At 32.7% G+C, this 18,017-nt stretch overlaps 1 protein-coding gene across 5 annotated transcripts in view; it reads right to left on the reverse strand.

Annotated features, from left to right (window-relative positions):
* Window positions 1-18,017, reverse strand: part of ANKRD17 (ankyrin repeat domain 17) — a 145,658-nt gene that overhangs the window by 41,968 nt on the left and 85,673 nt on the right. For 2 of the 5 annotated variants that reach the window (XM_054687999.1, XM_037529585.2), the window contains exons 11-16: window positions 16,283-16,370; window positions 14,668-14,795; window positions 14,300-14,443; window positions 13,823-13,925; window positions 11,596-12,348; window positions 7,348-7,496 (exon numbers count right to left, since the gene is read on the reverse strand). In XM_054687999.1, coding sequence (XP_054543974.1) covers window positions 7,348-7,496; window positions 11,596-12,348; window positions 13,823-13,925; window positions 14,300-14,443; window positions 14,668-14,795; window positions 16,283-16,370 — 1,365 coding nt within the window. The remainder of the gene's footprint in view (window positions 1-7,347; window positions 7,497-11,595; window positions 12,349-13,822; window positions 13,926-14,299; window positions 14,444-14,667; window positions 14,796-16,282; window positions 16,371-18,017) is intronic. The other 3 variants (XM_054688000.1, XM_054688001.1, XM_054688002.1) reach the window with 3 other exon arrangements.

Genomic DNA, 18,017 nt, shown 5'->3' on the forward strand with positions numbered 1-18,017 from the left:
TTAGTATGTCTGTAACAATTTGAATAAAAGAATATACTTTCTCATTTGTACGTTTACTCAAATCTAAATATCAATCAAGTATTTCCAATGAAATACAAGTTGAGATATATTCTAAATGGGGCGACAAATCACTCCAATTTGTCTGTGATTGAGGGAATTTCTGGTATGAGAGACTGATGCTAAAACCAGAAAAGTTTGGGGGAAATCAGGATGATGTGATCACTCAATGAAGAAAGTACAGCATACACACCAAACTTTGAAGACTTGGTATGAATAAAAATGTAAAAATGGCTCAGTAATTTTTGTGTGTTGATTACATTTTAAATAATAACATGGATTTTTTAAGCTAAATAAAATATATTCTTAAAATTCATTCTACCTGTTTTAACTTTTTTTATTCTCCACCTTATATGGGTTGTTTTGCTAGGAAAAAATAAGTTGAGTGAATGACAACAGCTTTATTACTAATAAAACAAAGGACTATATATATGAAATATGTATTCACTGTATTTATACTACATCTATTATATTTATGTAATAAATACAAAAAGGCATATTCTCCCAGAAGGTCAATAACTCTAAAAACCAAGCTCCATTATTAAAAAAATGAATAACAAGAGACAAAAGGTAAAATCGGTAGAGTCAAGAAATAAGAAAAAGCCTACTAGTCAGTGATGAAGAGGGAGACCGCAAAAACTGCTCTGCAGAAGAGGCTGGCAGAGAGCAGAGCTACTGACTGCAGAGATCAGGGATGGCCACAAGGGAGAGATGCACCAACTACAACAATGGAGAAGGACATGAATACTTAAGTGAGTGACAGCTCTAATTGTGTTATAGTATTTGATCTTCATTTCAGGTATATAAGGAAAGGAATTTCAGAGACGGAAGGGACTCAAAGAAATAACCTTCTGATGGTCACACAAGCTATTAACTAGTAAGATTGGCTTAAAAAAACCAACAGGATCTTGTATAACATCCTGCTTTCCTGATTACATCTATAGCAGCCCTAAGGAAAACCTCACTGAGGTAAATGTAATGTTGAGTCTGTCTTATGTGCATCGTAGGTTACGGTATAGACTATGAGAGTCAACTTTACGATGAAATTTACGAGGTTTCTAAGTCTTCCTGGGTAAAAAGGGGTCAATCTTAGAGAATGAAGAAACAAACAAAATATGAAAACAACAGGCATGGACAATTTTAGTGAATCAGTAAAATAACGTTTTATCCATATCATCAATTCAACTAACATTTATTAGCACCTTTTATATTCAAAGTATTCTGCTAGGTACTCTAGGGTTGACGATAGTAAGTAAATACAGTCCCTGCTCAATAGGAGCCTGCTGATTACTATAGAGAACAAATTTACGTTCAAACTACAAGAGAAATAAAAACAATCTACTATGAGAGTTGAAGGGAAAATATTTAAAGCTGAGAAAGGAGGATTAATACCCTAAATGCCCTGGAAAATGTTAAAAGTGGGTACTTTCATTGTATTTTGCATTAAGGAGAAATGAAAGCAACTAATACTTTACGAGAATCTCTTAAGGACAATAAAGAGAGAATTTAAAGATTCAGAGGTAAGGTTTCCACCCCCAAATACATACCTACACAATTCCAAAATGGTAGGAAATATCATCCTGATTTATAACATATCAAGTAACAAATTAAGCTAAGTAGAAGTCTGGGTTAAAATTAAAAATGACTGACAATGTACAGAAAAAAATAGGTGTTCTGAATATTGCCAATCAATAATGATAACAAAACAGATGATGAATTTCTGGAAAACAAAAATACCACTGAGGCCATGTTATATTATACTGGTTAACAAGTCATTTTCTTAGGAGAAACCTGAAAAGGAGAAAGATGTCCAGAACTATGTTGAGAGTTCATCTAGATTTATTCTAAAGAAAATTTCCATTTAGTATGATAACATCAAATACACCATTCTGTGCCATAACAGATATTGCTAAGACAATTCTGGCTTATAAAAAATGAAAAAAAGTTATATTAAATGTAAAAACAACCTATAAGTAATCAACATGATTTTTCAATTTTGTAAGAGAAAAACAGGAAGAAATCATAAGACAGATACAATATTAAAGGAAAAGGCAAGTTTTGATGAGCTGGAATGCAGGTGAAAAACATACCCAAATTATCTTTAGAAAAGGTTGCATATCTATTGATTATATCAAGTGATAACATGACTTTGAAAAAACTATTAGAGGACTAAAGAGCTGAAAAATTTTATACCTCCATTACCATCATAATTCCAAACATCTCATTCTCTAACCATCTCATAGGTGATGTTTAAGATTACAAAGGATTGCACATAAAGATATTCAACAAGTGAAAACAATCAGTAGGATCGTAAATAACTTGTTATAACAGTTCATATAAGTAGAATGTATGCATTTTAAAGTAAATTCTTTAGTGGCAGCATTATGGTATAACACCATTAACTCATTTTTCCTGTTCTCCTTTTTCTCTTGTTATGTCATTGTGAAAGAACTGTACTATTCTCTTCTGCAAAACCAACAAGAAAAAAGGTCCATATTAAAGGTGAAACATAATTTTACATACTTCACAATTTTAGTCCTCATGTGTGTTAAACTTAGTGTCAACCTTCTTTACTAAAAACTGGAAAAGGGGCAAATTGTGTATGGAAATATTTTTGTTACTTTTGAGATGTACAAGAAAAAGTTACTCCAAGTTGAAGGAAAATCCCTAGAAGTTTGAGAACAGAAATGAAAATCAGCTAAGAAATACATAAAAAACATGCCATAAGAAAAGTGCAAGGGGGAGTGCCTCTGGAACACAAGTTTTAACAACCCATGAACAACACAACTGGTTCTTTCTCATGTAAGTGCTATTAGAATTAATTAAATTTCAGAAGGCAAAATACGTAAACATTAATTTGGTGGTTTTCAACTCTCAAAATCACATTTACAGTTTCATATAAAACCAGCAGTTCTTAAAAATCTTTATAAGTTTCCCAATCTCTATACCATAGTACCTAGGTTAAGTTTAGTTACACCATTCAAGCAAAATAAAAATAAAGATTAGGGCTATGCTATCCAAAGCTATAGTGAAACAGTCCTAGATAATTTCTTCAACTACTTATTTATGTTACCTAAATTAAGTTTTCCTAACAGCACAGTATGTCATATTAATCTTAAATATTGAAAGTTTCCAAACTTGAGTCAATAAAATCATTATATGAAAGAAAAGTGATGAGCCTGTGGCATACATACACTTGCACTCACAGGTTATTTCTAGTTAAATAACGTAAGATTTGAGAAACTATATAAAGAACGCGAATTCTTATCTTCAGCATTCATCATGGCCCAGAAATTAAATATTAATTCCTGCTAATCCTTTTAAAAATATTACTACAATGATCAATAAAAGGATTTAAGATAGGACCATCTTTTGGGAATCACTAGCATTTTATTTTAAAGATTTATTTATTTATGCATGTAAGAACTGGGGTATTGGCCACAGGTGGAGGGGATGAGAGGATTCACCAGAGACAGAATGGGGAGCAGAACAGGCAGATGTAAATACACTGCTGAGGGGATCAGTGGGCCAGACAGGAGAGGTCTGCCTCACCATGTGGATCGCCACACTGCCAGTGGCTGCAGATTGCTTCATAGTGCTGATGCTTAACCCCTTGTGCAACCAGGGAGGCCCCTCACTAGCATTTTAATAAGGAGACATACACTGAGGTTTTAAAGAATTAATATTTATTTTATTCTTTCTTATACTAAGATTTGATGTAAATATACAGAATGGCTATGTTAACATGCTGGAAAAATGAAGAAATGAAAGACACAAGGTATTTTGCCATTTAAGTGGGGATCTATTTTCTAAAATCAATTGACAAGGTTAATATAATGCCACACCTAAGTTAAGAATTGAAAATTAGGGGGGGGAAGATGCTCAATGAAACGTGGTGGAAGATTACTGGGGGGCCGTGGGGAAAGCTCGGCTGGTAGAAGTGTTCATCTGAACCCCTAAAACATACAGTCATAAGCTAAAGTTACCCCAATATATATAAGTAAAAAATTAAAACCCCTGAAAAACAGGTAGCATGGAGAAGCTAGGGCAAGAGATTAACTGATGGGCAAGATAGTTAACCTCTAAGTTTCACTTTCCTTATCTGTAAAAGAGAAATAATAGTACCTACATCATGGAGTTATTATAAAGATTGTAAGTTAAAGTTAGTTTTCGTGTAGTGCCATGAATGTACATTTTTGTTGTTTCACCTTTTTTTTTTTTTAAAGATTTATTTATTTATTTATAAAAGCACTGGGCACAGTCAGAAGTGCGGGAGGGTGAGAGAATTCACCAGAGCCAGAGCGGGGAACAGAACAGGCAAACTGAGACTGACTCCCCTGCTGAGGGGAGCAGTAGGCGTGGCAGGAGAGGTCTGCTGGGCCATGTGGGACCCTCGCCAGCGGCAGGGGATCAAACCAGTGCTGCAGAGGCTGCGGGCAGCTTCACAGCCCAGCCAACCACTGCGCCACCAGGAGAGGCCCTTACTTTGTTTTTTAACATTTAAAAGGACACGTTTAGTAGGAAAATTAGAATGGAAAAGAGGCACCTGCAGAGTCACAGGGGGGCAAGAAAGTTGCCGCTTCCATGAATGCACATGTTAAAGTTTGTTAAACAAATGCAAGATCCAATGAGGGAAAGCTTTTTTTGTCTTCTTTTCTACAACTAGAGAATGTTCAATCTTTCAAATGTTAAGAATATTGGTCTTAAATTTTATTTTGTCATAATACTTGATAGTTAAAACATATACTGCCACATAGGAACACAAATATTCAAAATCTCATGGAACTTTTATTTAAAAATCTAAAAAAAAATCTCAGATGAATTGAGTACAAAAGGTATTTTTTGTTACCACTTAAAGAACCTATTTGGTAACATAAAAACTAGAAGAAAACTACTATCAAAAATTAAAGGAAAAACTTGTGAACAATTATTTCTGTGTATTTGCTTTGTATTATGTTTTCTAAAGTAGGAATTTTGTAATGCATAACTAAGCAATTATGGTAAAACTCCATGTAACTCATGTTAGGCTAAGTACAAATGAAAACCCTCTATCTCAAAATTGGACAAAGAAGTAGCAGATTTTTAAGACAGTCAAATCTTATTACATAATTATATCTACTATTTAATAAAGCACATAACATTTAAAAAAATTAACATTAGTTATTTATATGTAATGTCTCAGAAATGAATTTATAAATAAGAATGATGGTTGAATGAATGGCAGAGTCAGGTAAAATGTCATCATTTTTATAATTTCAAATTCAATAAAATCATGATATACTTGGAGAAACTTTTTCTTTAAAAAGATTTAAAAAACATTTAAAACAGAAATTCTTTTATATTTTGGTGATGTTTTTTCTTTTGGATATGGACCAAGCCTTATTCCAAAGTAAACTAGAAAAAGTATTTGACATTAAAAGAAAAACTAAAACAGACTGGAGTGAAAATAATGCAAATTTTATACCAAGTTCAATGTATTGAGAAAGCTTTTTTTTCTTCTTTTCTACAACTAGAGAATATTCAATCTTTCAAAATGTTAAGAATATTGGTCTTAAATTGTATTTTGTCACATCACTTGATAGTTAAGGCATAGTATAGCCACACATAAACACAAATATTCAAAATTTTATGGAACTTTTATTTTAGAATCTAGAAAAAAATCTCAGATGAATTATGCACAAAAGGTATTTTTTCTTACCACTTAAAGCACCTATTTGGAAACATAGTAAATTAAGAAAACTACTATCAAAAATTAACCACCATCGTGGTTCATAAATGTCTCCGTTTTTAAAAAGGCTGCATAGTATGAAAGTTGAGAAGGGTGCTTCTGAAATCAAACCAACTTAAATTTGACCTCCATTCACTTATAGGAGGAATACAGCAGAACCAAATAAGGGATCAGGAAAAAAAATAACAATAAATACAAAAGTAAAATTAACAGGCAACTATGAATCTGAGACATTCTGCAGGAAGGGGGATCAAAACAAGGAAGGGATGAGCAAAAGGGACTACGGTGATGGTGCATGGGTGAAGTGGTGGGAATTTTACGGGGACTACACCAGAGAGGAGAAAGCACACATTGTACAAAAACGAACAATAATGTAAACTATATATAAACAAATTATTAAAAGAAAAAAATTTACTTCTAGCCCAATACCTCTTAGCTAAATGATCGATGGTAAGTAAAATGCCTAATATCTTGCCAAGCCTTGGTTTCTTTATCAGGGAAAAAGGTATTAAGACTTGCTATCTCGTATATGTGGTCTGAAGATTAGATAATTCCTTAAAAATAATTCCTGAAATTTTAAGTGTGCTCAAAAAATTAGCACATATAAAATAATAAATATCTGGGAAGCAAGCAAGAACAGAAATAAAATTCTTTCTTCAGAGTATTAACAAGAAACATCTTACTGTAAAGGAGGCTTTATTTTCAATGGGTTAAAAGTACATGCCCTTACTGGTCCAGCAGTACACATACACATTTTCTCTCACTTCCTAAAATTTAGGTGTATAAAGAACTGATAATCTAAAAACCTAAAAGCTGTATGATGTACACTGCCAATCTCACTCTTGCACCCTATCCCCAGCTATTAAACAAATTGCAAAACTAAATAAAACTGCAAACATTTCTCAGTCCATTTCTTAGTCTATTTCTCAGAAAGGCCATATACCCTTACCTTGTTCAACAGTATTCTAAGTCAGGTTCTTGGTGTTCTTTCAGGACTAAATATAAGCTATCCTGTCCTCTCCAACCTCACTTTGTCTCAAGATTTTATAATAAACTATTTTAAAACTAAAAAAAAAAAAAAAAAACCCCACAACAAACTTAACTTTATAGCCAGATAGAGATTCAGTATATATTTCAGTCAGCATGACCTAAATTTTCCAAGACAATATAAATGTATATCAAACACATAAATGGAAGAGTGAATTTTTTTTGTTTGTTTTAGGTGAAATCCATTATAAAGTTTAACGTATACCTTCTAATTTATTTGAGATTAGAAGAAAATATAGAGTAATCTTAAATAAGTTAAATTTAAGTTAAATTTCCTTTTCTAACTAAACTTTAAAAAAGATTACTTGACACTGTATGAAACCAGGCCAGAATATCACATAATTACCAGTAATAATCTTTATTTGGCATTTTGTTTTTTAAAATGTGGGTTCTAATTTATTTGTAACTGTAGCTCAGGTCTTCAACCAAAAGTTTATCATTTAAATCACCGAATAATATTTTTAATGATAACATAATCCCAGTTAAAAACTATCACTCCTGAATTTGGAGCTTACCTGTGCATCAATATCAATGGCAGGGTAGATAGGAAGCATGGCTGAAGGAGAGATGATAGGACTTGGAGTTGGAGTCTGAGGTTGGGAAATGGAAGCAGCGATACTGTGGGTAGGAGTGTTTGACATTGCAGATGCTCTTCCACTGACTGCTGTTGAACAAAATAACTGCACTTAATAAGGATGAAACATTGTTAGGTAACAGTGGGAAATAAATTTCAGAAAATACTTAAATACTTAAAAATAAAATGTCTACAGGTAGCTTACCATTGCACTAAGAATTTTCCTGTTTTTTTTTTTTTCTAACTTTGGACAATAGTCCAAAATTATAATATACACTGAGAGTAACTCATTTTCTACATAATACAGTGAAAAACAAAGTCCCTCCTTATGGTATGTAATCATGAAACCTTAATTTAAAATAATGCTGAAAACAAAAATATTCTTATGAATTAAAATTAAAAATGCAAATAGAAGGCTGTACATTATTATCTTCTCAATCACAAAAGAAATAAAAGGTAAAATAGTCAGGCGTAGAAGGAGAAAAATATGATTTTTACCTGCCAATTTCATACCTTATATTTTAGAACTATGAAAAGTGAGATCACTGTTTGGGAGAACCTTACTATGCAATCATTTGAAACACCTCCAACTGTTTTACTAACTGCAAGCAGGAGCTAGTAATATTCTGTATAGTAGCCTTTAGTAGGACAGCACAGTCAAACACAAACTGTGATCCTCACACAAAAATATAGTTTCTCATGTGTAGAATTATCCTGAGAGGGGGTAAAATGTCCACCAATCAATCCAACAATTACATTGTCTTATGAGAACAAAATTAAAAGAGTAGAAATAAATATGTATGCACACAATCATTGTTTGAATATAGATTACTGTTAGTTCTTCTAAGTGTTTCACCACAATATTATTTTCACCAAAATATACAAATTAAGAAAAGCTCATTAGGTCAGTACTTGAGATAGAACTCCAAATGTGGTGGCAATTGAGGGTACTTTATTCCCTGAGTGATATTCCCCCATATCACTTCTGGAGTGATATGTGAACATCATTAATCGCCCCCCACTCCTATTAAAAATACTATAGTGCTAAACGTATGGGCATTAGTCTTCTTCATATGGTCAACAATAGTGTGGATGTGTGTTACCAAAGTAGTTAACTACATCAGACAGAACATAAGCATGATTCATAACTGGATCTGAAATCAGGCAAAAGAGGTTATGATCCTGCCAAGAACAAAACTGAAATTGAACTTATTATAACAATTATAAACATGATAACCAATTAAGAAATCTAATTTACATGAAATCCTTGTTCAAGCACAAACATACACTATACATTATAGCAACACACATTCTATAATTATACATTTTTTAAGTCCACTTAAAAGTCAAAAGAAAAACAAAGGAGGAAACAAAACAAAACGAAACAAAACACTGTTTGAATCTTTAAGGACCCAGAGCAAAGAAAAGGTCATTTACTAATATGTTAAATTAATTACCTAATTACCTTGATATTATTACTCCATATTGATAATTTTGTATGTTAAGATAAAGATAATTTAAATGTATATATTTTAGATACTACTTTCAAAACCACATAAAATCTCTGGGTCTTAAAACAGATTTCATATTCTCCTTTGATTGGATAGATCTTCAAATGAAAATGCCAAATACAAGAAGTAGCTTAAAGAATGAACACCGATCTGTCAAAAAACCTTATTTTTACTTCATGATACTAAACAATGAAAAAAATCTATGCTTTATGATTAAATGGCTAAGTAATAATTTACATTTCAACTGCAGTAAGTTCTTTCAAAGAACTACTAAATTTAATTTTCTATTTTAGGTTAAACTGGTTGTTTTTATCACCTCATCTTAAAAGAAAGAAGAAAAATCAATTTTCTCACTTTATTTCCTTTGGCATACCTAGGAAATTAGTTTAATAAAACTAAATACCTGACTCTCACTTGTTCCTTCTCTATAGTTAAAAAGCAACAAATGTAGCTAGCAAGGTGGTTAAGACTGACTGAACAGGGAACTGGCCAAAAAGGGGTAAGATTTTGCTTTGGCAAATACAAAGAACAGGGAAGACAGAAAATTTTGGCTACTAAACTACTAAAGAAAAATAAATTGAACTCTCTAAGAACAAGAAAGGGGACTAAGAATAAAGAACAGAGGTTATGCTACTAGAGGGAAGGAAGACTAAGTCTAGCAAGGTTTTAAGATATTAAAAAACCCAAAGAAAGAAATGGCAGTGGGAATTGGCCCACTGAAAGACAACTATTACCAAAGAAGTTTAGAGAGGGCTATAGAAATGAGTGCAGGAGTGTATGTGGATGTTTATGCAGATGCAGATGTACGACAGGGAGGGGGTTTCAGGTAGATGGTTGGATGCTTTTAATCTTTTCTTCCCTCTAGCCATCTCTTTTCTTTCCACGTGTAAATAAGCATAATATTGAGATAATGTATTTTTATAGTATGACAAGTATTTGTCTTACCTCCTAAAAAGTTGTGGACTTTAAAAAACTTAAATGAAAACATACAAGCAGATTTTGGTTTTGTGTAGTAGACAAATTAACAGAAAAGAAAAACTACTTTACAAACCTCTGATAATTCTAACCAGCATAAAACTATACAACTGTCAAATCACTATTGATAACTATGCCCAAGCATATCAGGTAAAATTTGATAGGCTATGAAAAAAATTTTAATCTATTCATTGGTATGAATGCCCATTCTTCATTTAACTGGATAAGTATCAGTCTATATTTTGGGGGGGTAGTTCCAATGACATGATAGAACACCACCATCGTCTAAATTATTGGCTATGAAAGCAATATCAAATTTGAAATTTCTGACTATTGTACTCCAATTTTTAGAAAATAACTTTGAAGAAAATTTATTCACAATTAGTATAATAAGCCAATGGTGCTTTAGTAGTAATTTCCAAATCTTTTGAATTTTACAGAAAAATTTACCAAATCTTATAAGAAAATTTTTACAGTCTTACTACTGCTGATTAATAGTAATTTTTCCAATGTACTCAGTACACCCCCTATGATTAGCACTTTCATTGCACATATTACTGATAAAGAGATACTGAAGGAAGTCTAGTGCAATTTATATTTGTCTCATTAGATGCTTCCTTAAGTTCTCTAGGTTAACTAAACATCAACACCATACATTTTAGTTTTATTCTCTTAAAAGATGAAAGCTAACTTACTTATAATCTTATCATACTATGTAAAGCTACTGAAATAATTTTACAATCAGAAAAATTGACCCATCGTTAAGAATAAAGATAAAGAGGGAAGAGAGTAGATGGAAATAATCAAATTTTAGCTCCCTTTTTTTTCCTTCCTTTTCAATTTTTTTTTAAATGACGAAAATGATCCTTCTTAGTACAGCATTCTTATGGCTTATAATTCTATAAAATTCCATTCTGCTATTTTATCACAGAACTCGTGAAAAACAAATACCAAAAACTAGAGCCATTAAAACAATCTTCTAAGATACTTCTTGCCAATGAAACTAATTATAATGGAGTAAAATTTCTCTGGCTACACATTTTAAGAGATATCATTTGTAATACTGTGAGGGGACCACACTTCCCATAATACAATTAGAAAGTGACTACACATTAACATTCACAGGGGATAAAATCACTGACATACAATATAATCAAACCCTGTTTGATTTGGTACTTTGTTATAAAGTGTTTAAGTGTTTTAATTTATTTTATTATTTTTAAATATCCATCAGGTTTGAAGTCTGATCCATTAGGATATATAGTATTTCTGTTCACAAATAAGCTTTCTGGCATGCAAAATGTCCTACTTAGTTGTGCACTTGAACTTCTACCAGTTTCCCAGTTTACTGATGTGAATACAGAAGCAAAAAAGCCAAAATTCAATCTTAGTATTTTGAACTTAAAGAGAAAAAAAACAAAACAAAAACCAAAAAATCAAACATCAATCCCACTACTAAAACACCTAGATTCCCAGACTATGCAGCCTAGCATATGCAGTCGCTTGTATTGAATGAGCTAATCCTTAATTCGACCTGAATCCGTCTGAGGACTTCTGAGATTGAACTAGTATTTCTAAAGATATACATGGGTCAAGAGTCCAGAAATAGTTCTCAAGTTGGGTAATGGCAAAAAATTCTGGCACACTCTTACTCGCCTTAAGCAAATCATATTTGATACCTGCTCATAACAATATAAACCCACCTGCCATGATGTCATCCAGCGTGTCATTGAGGGTCTGAGCAGGGCTGGCTACCATTAACCCTTGTTGTGTTTCTGTCAGAATTCCTTGCCCCAGCCCTGCCAACTGTGCTTGGCCCAGTACTGGCTGTCCAACTATCACTCCTTGCAGTTCTGTAAGATTTGCGATGGACCCTGGAGGCAAGGGACCTGCCGCCAGAGGCAAAGCTTGAGGCATGGCCAGAGGCTGGATTGGTGCAAAACCCATCTGAGCAGCAGTTGGCTGAGGTTCATCTTTAAGCAAAACAGGATCCACTTGCTGTAATCGTGCATAGTCTCCCTCAGAAAGCTGTTCTCCAACCCCAACAGGAGTTAGTAGTCCCAGATGTTGGCAAGATTGTTGCTGTTGCTGCTGAAGTTGAATTCTTTGAGCTTTAACCTCTAGATACTGCTTTTTTAGTTGCTGCTGAGTTTTCAGTTGTAACTCTCGTTCTACTTTCTGTAGTTCCTCCAAAATCTTTTGTTTCTTCTGAATTTGTTCCTCCCTTGTTTTGTTCAGTTCCTCGATCTTCTCCTTGGTAAGTTGGTCAGCATGAGCCAGTTCCAAGGACTGCAGCTGTGCATTCTTTTCTATGGCTTCTTTTATCCTCTGTTCCAGTTCTGTTAACTTTCCCTGAGCCTCTTCTACAATGCTCTCTGGAGACTGATTGGTGATGTAACCCTGTACATCCTGGCTGTTTGCTGGCAAATGGCTGCTGGACTTTTGTTTAGAAGCAGCTGTGTGAAAAAGAAACCCCCTCAGAAGTGCACATGAATGGCATCCTCATTACAGAGTTACTGTTGGGAGGTTTAGTGCCAACAGTTATGCACCAAGTTATCATATCCATAGAAGGTGAAGATGCTTTGTTATGGAGTTAAAAACAAATCCACCTTCTTCATCATAAATATAAAATGTATGTATTTTATGTGCATAGAGTAATTTTGGGAAATTAATTCCAGATTTTAAAAAATATCACAAGGCAAAAACTAGACAATAGAGGGATGCAGGTTTGTGACAGCTAAGTGGTGCAATTAAAGTAATATATAAGGCTATGTGTAGTTTTTTCATCTAGTCAAAGATGTAAAAACTTATCATAAGAACAGAACAATAATGGTAAATTATTAAGGTGTAGGGATTACACCTCTAAGTCAAGGTTTTTCCACATTTAATAGTCTGTGCCTTTTAAACACACACACATACACACCAAGTACCCAAACCACCTAGAAGTACCAGAAAATTGAAATACAACTAATATTTATGCCTTTGTTGGGGTCTAACATCTTCAAAACTGATAAATGCAAGTTATAAATTCACATATTCACACAGCTACCTGGCCAGTAGAGAACTGGGATTCAATTTCCCTGGAAGAAAAGATGCTGAACTATGCCATCCACTGTATCTTCTGACAGCTAGGTGAATAAACAGATCTGGCTACAGGTATAGCATTTAGTTGTTTGCTATACCAATTGAAAAAGGTGCCAAGGCTCTAGAATGGTAGTAGTGATCGAAAAGTGCTGATGGAAGTACTTAGCATTCATGTTGGTAAAATAATATAGGTAATCAAAAACCAAAAAGTTAAAACCACATTGGTTCTTCAGGTAAAACTTAAAAAAAAAAAAAAAATTGATTATAACTGGTAACTACAGTGTTTTGGGACATAACTTAAGGACATGCAATGGTTTAACACCCATAAGTCAAATAAGACCTCAGGACTCTAGAGAAACAAACAAGCATATCTGAAGTAACTTTAAATTACTGGCTGAGAAAAGTATCCCAGATATAAAAGTATCCAGATATAAAAGTATCCCAGATATAAAATCATTAAATTTTAGTTTTGATCTGATTTGTTAACCTATGCCTTATATTACTACAGAAATTTAAAGTAATTTACAAAAATGTCATCCAACTAAATCCAACCTAACATTTTAACATAAATAGAAATGACTATTTACTAGAGGAAATCATAATCAGATTTGCATCAAAGATGAGCATCTGAATTTCTCCTGCAAATACTTCTAATTCTAACAGAAAGAGTGTTAGCTACCTTCTCCCCTCAATAATATACTTTTTCCATTGATTAAAAAAATCCTCAATTATGCAAACTTAGCAAAATTCATGTTTTGTGGGAAAATAATTTTAATGACTAGTTTTTTGTAATCTTACTTTTACCTGAACAATATGTAAGAAACGATCTTTAGAAGTAAAACTGACCTTTATTCCTGATGGGAAGGGTAGTGGCAACATTGGCAGGTGGTTTGTCAGGCTCCTGAGGTGGGACAACCATGGGCAGTGCTTGAACTGGTACACGAGGAGCCTAAAATAAAAGAAACTTACTATATTTCTGCTTTTCATTTTACATTCCATTAAATAACATACTTTAAATGAAGAATTAGTTATAAAATCTTATTCAAAGTATTCTTAATATGGCATTAATCTCAGATAATGACACTAAAAATCTTTTTAGTGTCAATTATTTTCCATGACATTTTTTTGAATGAACTATGAATTAAAATCATTATTCTGGCCATAATAAGAAAACAAAATAAAATCATAGCAATTTAGAATCTGAATATTTTATAAAGCATACATATGTAAAGAGAATTACTTATAACAAAAAAGTAATTTAATTTAAAACTAGGAGCAAAAGGGAGAAAAAGAAATTTTAAATGTTTTAGATTTAAATCTTACCCTATTTAAATCATGGGATGGGGGGGTTAACTGAGTGACATCAGGTGGAGGGGCTGAAAGCAAGTTATTAGGATAGTCCAATAGATAGCAAACAACACTTGTATGGCCTCCTTTTGCTGCTTCTATCAACATAGTTGAGCCATCCTAAAAGAGAAGATATGGAGGGGGGGGAAATCGTTAATTTACAGAATCATAAAAGATCAAGTAGACTCAGACACATTTAGATTTGGGTTTATTAAAGAACACTGTTATCTAATAAAACAGAAAAACATAGAATGCCCATTGTAAATTAAACCTATAGATATTTTGCAATGTTCAAGAGTGAAAAGTTAATTCACAAGACTACCTAAAACATTTAATTTACATACTTTTAAACGGTGAGTAGGATCTGCCCCATGAGCCAAAAGTAGTTCTACCACTGCAAGATGACCCCCCGCACAAGCCAGTGAGAGTACAGTATGGTCATTATTAGCTGTGGTTCTATTCACATTTGCTCCTAAAATGGACAAAGTTTGGAAAAATTATGTTAATAGAATTTTATTGCATAAGTTATGGCAAATTTCAAAATCATAAAAGAGTAGAGGGAATAGTATAATGAAGCCCCACATACCCATTACCCAGCTTCAATGATTATAAACACACGGCCAATCTCGTTTCACATATACCCACATCAATTCTCCTCTCCCATCTTGAATTTTCTAAAGCAAATCCCAGACAAATATGATAAAATTTCATCCACAAATATTTGAATATGAGCCAGTAAAAGATAAAAGCAAGTATTACTCTTAATGCAATCACTACTTTATAAAAAGTAAAACATAAAATTTTAAGTTTTTAGTAGAAAGATGATGAAAAAAACCATAAAAAATAAAACACATTGCTCTCTATGGGCTAAATATATATAAAATGAATACAGGATAGAAACAGTAGTATTGTCCTTTATCTTTGGGCAATATCTAAGAATGAACACAAAATGAATACACCCCTAACTTTGGGGCATTTTTCTAGGCAACATGGGAAATGTAAATAAAATAGCTGAAAAAAATGAGTCAAATTCATTAAATTTAACCAAAGAACAGTGATTATGTAAATAACTCCATTCTTGAGAATTCTATGGTATAAACATATCCAAATAAGTGTCAAATTACCTAAAATAATTTGGCCAGTAAATTATCTCTACTTTATTTTCCTTGCCTATAAGCTATTGCAAATATGAGGTTTCTTTAGTGCCTTCTGTTAAGAAAGAATGACATATATACTGCCTTTTTAATTGATTATAGCCTTTATTGTCCATTTCTTAGTCAACGTTGAATCAGAGGAAAATCTTTAATCTCCTAAACTTAAGAATATAATGACTGAAATCTGCACAGAATACTCTTTTGACTTTAACTTATATAGCAAACACTAAAGGAATAATTTAAAGAGTAATGGCATGTTACTTTTGTCATTAAGGTTTTGGTATTCAAATAGAATTAGTTACTGGCAATAATTAAAAATTCTTCATGCATTTTGGCATATCTGTACAATTTCTATTTTGAAAAGTTTTTATGCTATATTTATTGCCACCACCTTATATTTATTGCCACCACCTTATAACAAAGAAGAAAACTTAGGGTCAAGAAAATACATAGAAAAGTAGTTTGCCCTCAAATTAGTAGGTGGCATAAACACCATAAAAATCCATGTTTCAAGACACACTACATATACAGAACAGACTAAGTTATCAACCCTTTCAAAGTCTTACCTAGGTAAACTTTTCTTTAAAGAAATGTTTCTCAATAAGAGTGGTACTCGTTAAGTCTTCATGGTTTGGAATATTCTATGCATTGCTGGATGTCTATCAACTATCCCTCAAAACCTCTGGAGTAGCATCTCTCTCTGTCACTTGAGGCACAAAACTGTACCTTGCCCCTTAATCTCTAAATACCTAAGAGCAATGGATAGACAACACTGGGGAAAAATTACTGCTTTACACAAACTTACCTTTACTAATTAAGAACTGAACGGTACAAACATGACCAGCCCTCGCAGCTTTCATTAAAGGAGTTCTTCCACCTTCAGATTCATGCTCCTGTTTAAAAAAATAGGCTTAATTGATACTTGTTAGTGAACAAGTATTCTTCATGAAAATCAAAAGGAAAAGAATTAGACTAATTTCTGAATCTAAATATATTAAATATCATGCTTTGAAGCAAATGAAAGAATACACTTTTAAATTAAAAAAAAAAAAAAAAAAAAAAAAACAAAAAAACCCCTAAGGAAATACTTTCAGAACTGAAGTTATTTTCTTGTGGTTGTAATACCTTCATCCAAACTGATGTGGGAAATTATTCCACTTTCTACAAAAAATACTTGAAAGGGGAACAGTAAATGGCACACTAGCACAGCTCTCTCCAATCAATCAACATTTTTAGCATTGTCCTCATTTATTCCAAGTGCTTTTTTTAAGTTTGCATCCTTTCTGTCTATATGAATTTCTTGAAGTACATCAGTTATTTCCTATAGACTTCCTATTATCTTTATTTTACCTTATGTGAAAGCAAGGCTAGTGATAATTATCTCTAAAACCAAAAATGAAAAGATGTTACTAAAAACTTCTGGATCTCAAAAGGATGAAGAATCTATTCTTGTGATTGCTGGGTAATTAAGAACAGTATTGGAGAAATTTTTAGCCTTAGAATAGAGGTTTGAGGAAAAAATATGCTATAAACTAGTATATATAATCTAATGTGTGTGTATTTATATATAAATTAAAAATATGCTATTAACATTCATACACACTGAAAAACTTTTGATTCTTATCTTTAAAGTTATATGCTAGGTTTTCTAATTATAATTTTTTTAATTTTAATTTTTTTTAAAAAATTATTTATTTATACAAGAACTGGGATACAGGTCAGAGGCGCGGGAGGGTGAGAGAATTCATGAGAGACAGAGCGGGGAGCAGAATAGGCAGATGGACCGAAGACACTGCTGAGGGGAGCAGAGGGTGAGGCAGGAGAGGTCTGCAGCACCCTGGCCAGGCAGGAATCAAACCCGTGCTGCAGAAGCTACGGACAGCTTCACAGCTCTGTGTTCAACTCACCCACTGGGAGCCCTGGTTTTCTAATTATAATTAACTAAACAACATAATATTATTATTTTTTTAATAGTCACTGAGATAAACTCTGAGAATGTAGTTCTGAAACTGAAGAAACAAATCTAACAAGGGAAAAATATGCACAGTTAACTAGAATATAATATGTCATAATTGCTTTAAGAGTTGTACCAATATATGCAGATTGCTAGATAACACTATAATAACCTACTTCAAACTGCTTTTTTCAAAAACAAGGAAAAGAGAAACTGAATAAATTATCAAATTGACAAGCTAGTTAATGGAGGAGATTGCTTCTGCCTGCATATAAATTTCTGGCAGAAACTATCAACTTATAAGGAAAACACATTTGCTTGTTAATCGCAGTCCTATGAGCACATTTTTAATTGAAACCCATCATTTTATATCTTATTCCTACTCTAGAAGATCTCCAAGTCTATAAAATATTATTTCTTCCAATTGGAGTATCTCTTGTCACAACATTGTCATATCTACGTTTCTAAACCTTAGTCAGCCTGAAAAATAATAATTAAGATGATGTATAGTTCCTATGACATCTCTTCATATTTTACCTAATAATGACATCAATATTTATTTCAGCTTTCTTATGAAATTAAATGT

The sequence above is a fragment of the Talpa occidentalis genome, unplaced genomic scaffold, assembly GCF_014898055.3.
Source record: "Talpa occidentalis isolate TD23 unplaced genomic scaffold, MPIMG_talOcc4v2.1 talOcc4.6, whole genome shotgun sequence".
NCBI classification, from domain to species: Eukaryota; Metazoa; Chordata; class Mammalia; order Eulipotyphla; family Talpidae; genus Talpa; species Talpa occidentalis.